The sequence below is a fragment of the Hetaerina americana genome, unplaced genomic scaffold (genome assembly GCF_022747635.1).
Source record: "Hetaerina americana unplaced genomic scaffold, ioHetAmer1.1.p SCAF_364, whole genome shotgun sequence".
NCBI lineage: Eukaryota > Metazoa > Arthropoda > Insecta > Odonata > Calopterygidae > Hetaerina > Hetaerina americana.
The window spans coordinates 97,377-109,655 of NW_027286946.1; the positions used below are offsets into that span (position 1 = coordinate 97,377).

At 44.4% G+C, this 12,279-nt stretch overlaps 1 protein-coding gene across 1 annotated transcript; it reads right to left on the reverse strand.

Moving 5' to 3' along the window:
- Positions 1-11,199: 11,199 nt before the first annotated feature.
- On the reverse strand, positions 11,200-11,898 carry LOC139691488 (uncharacterized). The gene has a single exon (XM_071589334.1). It carries the CDS (start codon positions 11,896-11,898, stop codon positions 11,200-11,202), a length of 699 nt encoding a protein of 232 aa, XP_071445435.1.
- Between the last annotated feature and the right edge of the window lie 381 nt (positions 11,899-12,279).

Sequence of the window (12,279 nt, forward strand, 5' to 3'; positions counted from 1 at the left end):
ATTTGTCAAAGAGGCAGAACATTCTCACTCCATTCTCTTCCATGGTTATGCCATAGCATACATATGTGCTCGTCAAACACTATCTGCATTTTGCAGACAATGGTACCTTTATGAGGGATAGACATCCTTGTGTCAAGCTAAAGGAAATTAGCCCTCTGCTTGTATTTCTCAACAAAAAGTTCTCAAGTTTGTTGACACCTGAGAAGAAGATTTCTACTGATAAAAATGTTATTCTTTACAAGGATGAGCTCTCACTGATGCAGTATGTTTCCCTGAAAGGAGCCAGATTTGGGGAGGAAACGTTTAGATTTGCTAAGCCTATGTCTGGATATATATGGTCATTTAATATTATTTCTATAGGAAAAAGGTGGGTCATGATAGTCCAGGAGGGTAGAGCATTGGACTATTGACCGGAGGGTCCTGAGTTCAAACCCCAGGCAAGGCACTCAGGGCACCTGATGCTCCACTCAAGCTATGTGATTTATTCTGGTACCAATCTTCCTGGTAAACCTTATCTGCCACAGTGAAAGTAACTGGCTCCCCTTAATACCCTGATGTGTGAATTTCACAGACTGTATAGAGCTAAGTACTGGGTGAACTCTACCATCACCCATAAACCGACCTTCCAGCATTGATTACTGTGTTTATGGTACACAGGAAATGGTCAGTATTGAACGTGGAATATACCAATCTTCCTAATACATCCTTAGATTGTGCTAGCAGTAATGAAACCTCTGCTAGGTCAAAGATTATTGCTTGACTGCAGACAACTATTACACCTCCTCAGAGCTGGCTGATTTATTGGCTATGAAAGGAACCGATAGACATGGGACATTGAGAATTAAAAGGAAGGAAGTACTAGATGACGTATAGACTAAAGAAGTTGAAAAAGGAGGAATTGACTGCCCTCCAGCAAGGCAAAGTGATTGCTATGAATTGGGAAGATGAGAAGGCTGTCAAGTCTCTGTACCTTTACAGTACATAATACGGAATTTGTGGAATATAAATGAAAAGGATATGGTGCTTTAAAAGCCAAAAGTTTCTGTTGTGTACAATAATACAATAGGTGGAGTAGAAAGGGAAGATCAGCACCTGACAAATTTCCCCATTATGAAAAAAGGGGGGCAATAAATATTTAAAACATTTTTCACTTGTTGGACCAGGGCACATGGAATGGATTTCTGTTGCAGAGAAAGGGTGGTGGACCAAAGGGTAAGTTCAGAATTTAGAATCAAACTAATGGAAGATGTAATTGAAGGGTACATTGCATATGATATAACATGTGAGGGTAGAAGGCCTTCAGTAGAACCAAATCCTTGATCCTCTATGTAAGTTACAATTTCCCAAGTATATTCCACCTACAGAGAAGAAGGAAGAGCTTTGTAGGATGTGTGCAGTTTGTTGTGCCAAAAGGGATGGAACAAGCAAAAAGTTTGGAAAAGAAGTGGGATGCCATTTCCAAGCATGTCACAGCCGCTAAGAACAGACATGTGTTTTTATGAACGGGAGGAGATTTTCGTGTGTTTTAAAAATATGGTTGAAAGAATTCGTAAATCATGCCTTAAGTTTCTACGTCATTTTATTTTAATCCCCATGTTGTTTCGTCATCCTGTTTTTCAACAGGAATTAATAATTCTAAATCGTCGATGACTTCATTTGCGTGTGACTGATCCTGAGCAACTTTCATTTGCCGCTTTGTTTGTAATTCAAATTTTGAAAATTATGAAGAGGAGTTGCTGTTTCTCTCGCTTTTAATACACAAAACATTCTATATAAAAATAATTTAATTAGAATGTGCCAATTGCAAATTGCCATACATTCTCAATCGTTTTCTCTCTGAATATATTGATTACGCTGATTAAATCGTAAACAATTTCTTTCACTTTTTCCACGTTTTTTCATTGGTGCGTTGTTGATGCAAAAGAAGAATGGGGGTCCTGCTACCGACCGACCAATCGATGCTTATGGACTGCGCCGTTAGGTGCATCTTATACCAATATCCAGCTATGATGATCAATGGGCGTGGGATATAAGTGGTTTATGGGCGAAGTTAAGCTAGTGAGTATATTTTATTGCAGTTTGTGACAGTATTATATTTGGAGATAATGACTGCCCATTTATGCTTGCTTTAGCACAATTGTATCTGAAATGGGGATTATCAGGGTAATCCCATAAAGGTTCTAATAATGGGTTACCAGTATTTCCTATTGCTTGTTGAAATGACGTGGCTAGGTTGCTTAGATACTATGTTGGAAGGTCCGGTATTTTTAGGTCCGTGTGAATATCTGAGTTTCTTACAAACCAGGCATCGTTGGTAAGGGTTCGTAGAGTATAATTTTAGAAGCGTGTCATTTTCTTCAATTTGGTGGCGGCTATTGAACCCCAGGCTCGGTAGCCTTCATATAAATAAATGAAAGGGCTAACTTTGTAGTTCCACACGAAAACGATTTATTCACACGAGCCGGGTTTCGAAGTAAAACTTCATCATCAGGTGAGCTCTCTACATTTGCAGCCCTTCTTATATATACAGCCAGGGCGGGGGTGGGGTGGAGATAATCAGGAAGGTTTGGGAGGGGTAAATTCAGGATTGGTTTGCGTGCCGGAGGGGAGGGCAGTTTGGCGTCCCCTCCGCGATGTTGGTGGAATGTGGAGCGGGAGGGAGAAGTCTACATTGTAGAGCTCTCGTGAGTAAGCGGATTAGAGAGGGTTAGATGAAGGGGAGGGGGTGGTGTCATCGGCCACCGTGAGGATTGGGACTTTAAGGAGGGGAGAGTGGGAGGCATACAGAAATTCGTTAACAATATTTTCATTTAAACAAACACTATTTAAAATTTCTAAATGTTCTAAGGCGTCTAATCTATAGCCTTTGCTTTCAACATGTAAAATTTCCAAATCAAAATCACTTTTATGGTTATTATCAATCAAATGCTTTGCGAATTGAGAGTTCATCTTTTTATTTCTTGCACATGCTTGATGCTCCTTCACTCGTTCTTGGAATTTCCTCCCTGTCTGTCCGATGTATATTGCCCCGCAATCGCACTTTAGCTTATATACTCCACTCTTTTCCTTATATGGGATTCTGTCCTTTGCGTGGGAGAGCAGGCCCCTGAGGCTTGATTTGTTATAATAGGCTATCTTAATTCTACATTTTGGAAGTTTCTGACATACTTTTTGTGAAAAATTGTCTAAATAAAGGATTCTGCGCCACTTGGCTGCGGGGTCCTGTGGCGGTTCAGTACTGTAAATATCTTTCAATGCCATTTTATTAAGTTTTTTGCGGTATAGTTTCTCTACTAGCTCCTCATCGTAGCCGTTGTTTCTTGCAATCAATTTAATCGTGTTAAGTTCTTTTTTGACGTTGTTTTGCGACATTGGGACGTTCACCAACCGGTGTATCATTGAATGGAAGGCGGAGAGTTTTTGCGGGAAGCAATGTCTTGACTTGAAATGGATAACTTGATCTGTGTATGAGTTTTTCCGAAAGATAGAGAAATCAAGCCGGTTGTTTAATTTTGAAATTTTTAAATCAAGAAAATTCAGTGTATTATTTTCTTCTACTTCACAGGTGAATTTTAGGTTTTCGTTCAAAGAATTTAAATGTGTAAGAAATAGCTGAATTTGCCTTTTGGAGCCTCTCCACACACAAAACACATCGTCCACATATCGATACCAACACAACACATTATTTGTTAGTTCGTTACACGTCTGATCAAGTCTAGGGCCGAGATTTTTTCTTGTAGCCTGTTTAAGATGCATTTTTCAAGAAGTTTGCCCATGCAGGGGAGCAGGCCACTGGGTCTATAGTTCAGGATATAAGAAGGATTTTTATCGGGTTTTGGAAGGAGTATTATCTTAGCCGTTTTCCATGTCTTTGGGAATTACGATTGGGAAAGACAGGCATTGAGGATAGAGAGTAGGTGTTTGATAAAAGATTTAGGAAGGTTTTTCAGGTGAAGGTAGGAGATTTGATCGGGTCCCGGTGATGACTTTGTTTTGGAGTGGGACATAATGGAGTAAAGTTCTTGAGGAGTAATTTCCAGGAATATGTGGAATGGGCAAAGTGAGAGGCCAGAGACGCTGTTCAATGCTTCTGAATCCAACCAGGATGTATTATCGTTTTTAAAAATGCAATCGAGGGAGTCGGCAGAGGTATTTGCTTTGTCGCTGTCATCGTATAGTGCTCTCCCATTATGTGGTATTGGCGGGGTGGGTACCTTTTTCCTTCGTAGACAGCGGGCTAGGGTCCATACCGAAGTGTCCTTATGTGAGAGTGAACTTATTTTCTCATGCCAAGTTTTTTCTCCAAGTAGTTGTAGGGCTTCTCTAGTGTTGCACAGTTTGAAGAGAAGTTCACAGTGATCAATGCAACCTCTGTAATTGGCTGTGTGTGGACCACCACAGTTTACGCATTTGGCTGGGGAGGTTTTGTGTTTCTGGCATTCTCTATAATGGTGAATGCCAGCACATTCGGTGCATTGAGGTGGGAGGCCGCACGTCTTGTAGGTGTGCCCATTGCATTGGCAACTTAGGCACTGTGGAGGTTCAGGTGGAGGTCTGTATGGTTCCACCGAAGTCTTAAGGTGGAGAACCAAATTTAGCTCTAGAAATTCTTTAGAGCAGGAGGAGACCTGGAGTCGGACTTGGTAGGGTAGGAGAGGGATGGGGACGATTCGTGGGAGCTCGGCATTAGGGTTGGCGCCCTTTCTGCTGTCTGAAAACAGTTTGGTCGCGTGGAACGCAGTTGAGATGTATTCTCCGCAGAGAAGCCAATGTCCACCAGAGCTTCTTCAATGTCTTCTTTTGGGATATTTGCGGGTATTCCCCCAAGGACAAAATGATGCTTTTTGTTTGATTGAAGTTGGTACGTACCTGTATAGTATGCGTTGTTAATTAAGGTGAGTTTTTTAGTGACAGCTCTGAAGTCGGAGATGGTTTGGCATTGAACTCGAATCTCATTGCGAATGAGATTTGCCACAGGAGGAATTGTGCAGGCTTGCCGGATTTCATTGTATTAATTTGCCAGTAGGTTATGTCGCAGAGAAAAATGGGAGGGATACGGGGCTTAGGAGGTGGAGTGGGCTGAGCTTCAGTGTCTGCATCTTCACATGGGGTTTCCTCATTTTGGTCGTCCTAGGGGGAGGGGGAGAGGCAGGTGAAGCGGTTACATGTGGAAATTCGGGAGAATTGCTGGGCAGATTGGTTTCTGGGCTTTCGTTTGGTGGGGACCGTTTGGTAGGGCTAATCGGCAGGAGCAGAGCGCTTGATTGTAGGACTTTGGGTTTGGTATATAGGTGGTTGGTTAGGCTCTTGAGTGGATTGAGGAGGAGTTTTACTCCCAGCGCACCTTGGCAAGTGGGCTGACGAACTGGGGGGTCCTGCTCCAGGAGCGTCTCGCCTTATATAGCATCGCGCATTTGGGGGGATGACATTACATTGGCAAAAGTAGTGAATGAAAATCATACAAAAATAATAATTAAAAAAACATTTATCTTCACATTGTTCACTTGTGAAATTCGTAGCACTACATTAATGCAGTAACGTCGGCATTTTCTTAGCCTGAGTGTTCGTAAAAAAAAGTCATAGATTTACAGCAAACATTAAAATATAAGTACATATGACTAAGGTTAAAATGAAGGAGCACTCCATCTTTGTTTTCCTCTTTCCTCAAAGCTTGCACTAATATTCACGTGAGCACTATACATACCGTCTGGAATAATAGAGCGAGGAGCATGCAGAGTCCGCTTGTCCAGCCGGTCTTCTCCTCCAGGAACCACGTTAACTCCTCAATGCAGCCGTAGAAGAAGGTCATAAAGTTGAAGGACTAGCATACTAGTGACACAGTTATTGGCATTTCTGAATTTTGGTTTCCGGGCGGCGTTTGCGGCTCTTTGCCTGCGATTGTGCTTGCGGTGGGTGTGGTGGAGAGGTTTCCTGGCTCTCGGGGAATTTCCTGGGTGCTAAGGGAGTGCGGCAAGGGACCTTGAGATAGAAAGGGAGTAACTGTTGCAGGTAACTTGTCGCATCACCGAATTGGGTGGGCGCATTAGGGGCCAATCGATGTCCTTCCAGGTGTCGAGGCCGCCAGGTGGTTGTGGTCGCGGCAGCAACATTGCGTCCATCGTCTTCCGTGCATCGGGCATCTTCTTCCCATGTGGAGGCGGTCATGGTCATCAAAGGTTGGGTCAGGGATGGCACCAAGTGCAGATCCTTTCCAGGGATGGGCGCATACTCGGGGGTGAATTGGATACTCCATTCTGCATCGGCGTCCAAACTGCATCTCCGCCTCTGAGAGTCCTCGCACTTGCAAGTCGGACACATCACTTCCAAAAATGGCAACTAATTTCCTCCTCTGGGGTACCATTGCTCCAGGCAGGCTCAATCCGTCTGCTGGTTAAGAATGGATTTTAGGATTAGAGGAAAGTTCTCTACGAGGTAACGGTCGGGGATTATAGGGGAAAGAGGGATTGGAAGGAGGACTTGGAGTTGCAATATAATCTTCAAGGCCTTCGAAGTTGGATGTTGATAAGGAGACACGAGCGGGTTCTTTTGGAGAGGGGTATGCTGGAGGTTGCTCGGCGTCTTGTGTTGCCATGCCGTCACCTAAAAACAGGGGTAAGGGATTATCTGGCGGTGAGGGTAAAAGGTTACGCATATGAGCTAGGAGACGTCTTCCGTGTTTAAGGTCCTCTATGTCTGCGGTAACCGGGCTTCTAAATTTAACTGTTTTGGAGGGTTCTCTCCAACGGGAAACTAACTTCCGTGCTTGACCACTTGGTGCTTGCTGTTTCGATAAGTGAGCAATGCGAAGCCCAGTTGTTCGTCCCAATCAGAGTGGTCTTGGGCTGCATAATGGGGAGTCACGGAAGCAAAGGAATGGTGTGCATGCCCTAGACGACCATTTGAGGCGGGGTTATATGGAGAGAAGTGAAGATAGATTTTATTTTCAGTTCCCTGCAAACGTTTTTCATTATTTGCGAAATGAAGTTTGCACCTCTGTCTGCCAGTAAATATTTAAGCACACCGTGACGGCAAATTATGTGCTCGACAAAAAATCCTGCTACTGTTTTGGCCGATTGATCTGGAATCGTAAAGGCTTCATGATATCTTGTGAAATAATCTTGGCGAGTTAAATGATATTGGTTAACTCGGAGGGATAGGGGTAGTGGTCCAACAATATCCAAAGCTAATTTCTCAATTGGGTAGGCGGCTTCAACCAGTGGCTGTAATGGAATATTATTCACGCGTAATTTGCTCTTTTGGCATTCGATGCAATGCTGAACGTACTGGAGGGTGTCCGAATAACAGCCTTTCCAGTGGAAGTGTCGCTGGACGATTTCCACCATTTTCTCGATTCCGCGATGATTCCTGATAGGAAATTATCGTGGCAACGAGTCAAAATGAATTTCCGCATATTTTTGGGTGCACATATTATAAAAATTGGTTCAATCTCCGAAGGGTCAACTTTCTATAGCACATTTTCCTCATTGTAAAAGTAGCCGGACTAATGGGAACTTCTTGAACCCGTCCCATCGCCTTTCTCCACGAAGTCATTCAGTTTATGAAACAGTGTTGCACCGTGTCGGCCTCTTCGCAGGGTCCTAATGGGGGATTCTCGCACGAAATGAAATCTACTTCGTCACCGTTACTGCATACAGATTCTAAAGACATCATGTGGTCAGGTTCAAATTTAATGGTCTTGTTCCCAAAATAAATCTAGCTACGATACTTTTTCATAAAATCCAAGCCAAATATGCCTTCATTGAGTGGGCCCCCTAGATTTATTACTAAAGCATCATGAGGGTAAACACGATTGTCTATACAGAAAGGTACGCGACTCTGACCGTTTGTCATCAATGCATGACCTGAGGCGCTTCTCACTCACGCGCGGTCGTACGGGGCTATTCCTAATGTATCTAAAAGGAACACTCTTTCGTGAAGTATCGTGACCGCCGCGCCTGTGTCTACAAGGAAGTGACGTAATTTTCCTATAATCTGCACGCTAATCGTCATTCCTTTCACTGGAGTGATGGATAGGATGAGTTCTTCCCCAACCTGCCGGTCGGGGTCATCCCGTTTCCCGAGGCCATTCGGTTTGAGCACTCTGGACAATTAATTGGAAGGTGGCCAACTTCCTTACATATTCCGATGCATAGCGGGGGACAGTCTCGGGAAATATGTCTCCTTGCTCCGCAGTTAAAACAAGCTCGAGTTATAGAGCGACAATCGCGAGCTATGTGGCCCGCGCACCCACAGGAAAAGCATTTTGCAGCGTATCCGGTATTTGAGGTGTTAGCTGTAGCATTCGGCCGCATAGGAGCTTCGTACGAGGCGGGTATACTACCGGCAGAGTTATTTTGGGGCAAAAAGCGAGCGCTTCTTGAGTTCTGCACTGTATTAACTTTTGCTGAAGCCAGTAGTTGAACGCAATTTGAAAACATCCGTTCTAGGGAGAGGAGGGAAACGCGAGCTAAGAACTTCTTACGTGGGTTTCTGGAAAAACTTTTCAGACACTCTAGAATGTGAGGATTGGCCAAAGCATATTCTGCCGCCGGCCCATGCAGGTGTAAACGGGTTACGCAAAGAGTATAAGTTTTATTCCAAGAGCTAAGGTGCCTCGTGATTTTTAAGCATTCTAAAAATTTTTCGACCGTCACATCATCGTCACCGCTAAAATTCAGAATGAAATAGACATGGTTCCCCAATGTGTGCTTGTGAATGGATTATTCCCTGTAGGAGAGGCTGCGGTGGCAGGCTCAATTGAGTGCATAAAAGGATCGAAATCATCTAGGTTAGTGGAACCCCTTAGTGAAGTCGACTCAAAATGGGGAGAGAAATGGTTTAGCGGGGAATAACTAGGCATAGCCATGACGGTAAACAGTAGCACGCGACACAGAAATATGAAAATGAATGCAGGTTACACTAGATTAGCCAGAGCAATAAGTTCAACTAACATACACAAAATGGAAAAAACAAAATTATCAGTGGATAAGATTCCAGTATTTTGATGAGGAATTGAAAAATTATCTTGGAATGTTAATGAACCACTTGGGGGATTATGTTTTAGGTTACGGGTTCGAGACTCAAAATTTCTGTGCGACCCTACACCTGACACCAGAATAATGTCGCGTGGTTGGCGACACAACAGCCACTCTCAACAAATACCTTGACAATCTACATCTTGCACTCCTCAAATACAGTTAACCAGAAACGCTAACAAAATAAAATGCACCACTCCACCCGACCACACACACCACACAATAACAAGCTCACATCTGACGCAGGACTCAACCTTTGCGCCACCTATTTCCCCGGATCACACAGACTGAAAACCTTTCTTGAAGAACTATCTCTTATTTGACATGACAATGACGCGAACTCATCCTTACTACCCCAATGCCCATGTCATGCAAACAGACGACCCGCCAATCTCAAAAACCTTCTTAGATCCACCAACCCTTCGGCACCCCCCCCCGTGACAAATTTCCTGATATTTCCCCTACTTGCAACCATCCCCGATGTTAAACCTGTCTTCTTATTAGGTCTACTCCCCACTCCCTACATTCTCTCATTGCCCCCTCACCACGATCCCACACTAATTGCCTATCAAAAAACATAATTTATCTTTTTTCATGCAAACATTGCACTTCCTTTGACAGAGGCAAATGCATTACCCCCTTATCTATTCGAATGAATAATCACCGGTACTCCTGCAATTCTGCCTCACTCTCTTCTCTTCCTATCCCTTCACACGCCAATTCCCACAACCTTTCATTCGACCAGCCTTTTGCCCATTACTGTGCCGCTCGTGTGAAATTTTCCGTACAATCGTTATATTAATAAAAATAAATATCTCACCGTCCGTCCTACCTTAACGTCTGCCACATAGACAAATATTAAACAATTGAACACGGGTGAAAATGTCATCATTCTTATAGGGGCATGCATACCAACATAATAAAAACAAAATCTTGACTATCGGACTGTCCAAATCCGCGAAAAAAAAACATTTCCCGTTATTTTCTGAACACACAGCTCAGTAGACAGTTATATCTAAATGTGTCACATTAACTAACATTCAACAGGAAGAAATGTTAGAGTTCCTGAAATTTGACATGATACATGTCCTATTAATTAATGTTTAAATAAATTTTCATCGTATTCTTAATGAAATGAAACCAAAACTGTTTCATTCGTTCCTACATAATATTAATAACTACTTACAGTTGTATGAAGTCCTAAAATCGCAACCATATACTAACCTGGCGGCATTTTGAATGATGGGTACGGTAATCACTAAGTCACGCTATCACATTATGCATGGGAATAGTGGTCACTTTATATGATGATTCAATCACTTCCAGCTCCTCGGTCCAATCCCTTTTTTATTCATAATATCTGGGATTTTACACATCCTCTCAATGCCCAGTTTCCTATTTTATTTAAATTCTGAATTAATCGTGTGTAAAGAATTATATAAAAAAATAAATATTGAAGGCACGAGGTTTGGCTGAAAACCAAAATCCACACACGTGCTTGTAGACTATGAAAACAAAATTACCTCTAGAAGCACTCCTGGTCAGTAGACATGTGGAAGCTGCATTACCTCTCAACAGGCATGCTAAGGTTTGAGGTCGTTAAACTATTCATACAGTGTATTTCGAGAAGCGGATGAAGTATGGAGACATGTTCTAGTGTAAAAAAACAAAATGACCTCCATAAGCAATCCTGGCCTCTAGGCTCTTGGAAGTAACATTCCGAGGCATGCGAAGGTATGAGAGCGTTGCGTTCATTTGGTGTATGTAGGGTTCCACGTGGTTAGGTAGGAATAATGCTGGTGATATTGGATAATAAGGTTTATTGCGGCGACTTAGTACGAGTACATTATGGAAGGTCCTCGATGAAGCGACTGACGGACTCGATCTGGACACTACGGTGGATGCGCGCACACTACTTGTGCGGAGTCATTGCCGCCAGGCCATTCTGGTCATTGCCGCTCGGCCCTCTAGGGCAATTGCAGACAATTGAGAATCGAGGCGCGAGCGCATCGTCGGACAAGTGAGAGTCGAGGCGCGAGCGCGTCGTCTGTCGCTACAGCACCCCCTCACCAGTGACAGTGGTTATCCTGGAACGAAAGAGAAGGAAACGAAAAGGGGGAAAACAAAGCAATGGGAAACTGGGTCCGGAGCGGTGGGGACAGCTCTACGTTGAAAAGTCTCTCAGATGCGCTGGGAAACGGACTCTCCTTCCGGAACGGGTTGCTCGCCCCTCAGCTGGGCGAATGGGAGCCTGGGGTGCCGGCGCTGCATGGGGTGCCGGTGCTGTCTGAGGGGCTGCCTGGTTCGCCAAAGGAGCTCTCCATGCCACTACGGGTGTAGCCGTTGTCGGTGATAACAGGGTAGGGGATGGTGATCCCTCTGCTCCGTGTGGAATCTCACAGGCGATGATGAAGGCCGGTTTCAGGCGATCTATGGATACTCGCCTTTCTCGGCCTCGGATGCGAAGCAAATAAAACTTGCTCTCCCTTTGAAGTACCTCAAAGGGTCCTTCGTATGGCGGCTGCAAGGCGCCGCGGGCTCTGTCAACCCTCACGAAAACATGTGATGAGGACTTCAATGACTTAAAAACGAAAGTTGGCCGAACGCCATGTCGTGTAACGGCTTGAGGGCTTAATCTTGCCATATGTTTCTTCAGCTGCACCACGTAACTAGTTTGGTCACCCATACTGAAGTCCTGCGGTGGGGAAAGGAATTCACCCGGGAGTCGCAGCGGTTCTCCGTACACCAGCTCAGCTGCGGTACTCTTTAGGTCCTCCTTCCAAGCTGAACGGAGACCCAGAAGTATGGCAGGCAGTACGTCCACCCAATCCTCTGTCTCGTGACACCGAATTGCGGCCTTCATTTGGCGGTGGAGGCGCTCAACTAGACCGTTGGAGGCTGGGTATTAGGCCGTCGTTCTTAGGTGAGTGGCACCAGAGAGGTCTGCCAACTTTCTAAAAAGCTGACACTCGAATTGGCGGCCCTGGTCTGTAGTGATGCGCTCGGGGGTACCAAATCGCGAGATCCACTCGCGGAAAAAGACTCGCGCCACCGCCTCGGCTGTTGTATCCTCGATCGGGATGGCCTCAGGCCATCTCGTGGAACGATCGATCAACGTCACACAGTACCGGAAACCTCTGGAAAAGGGTAGGGGACCTACCAGGTCTAAATGTACGTGATCGAACCTACGGGTGGGAGTGGGGAAAACACCAATGGGAGCAGAAACATGTCTTGAAACTTTTGA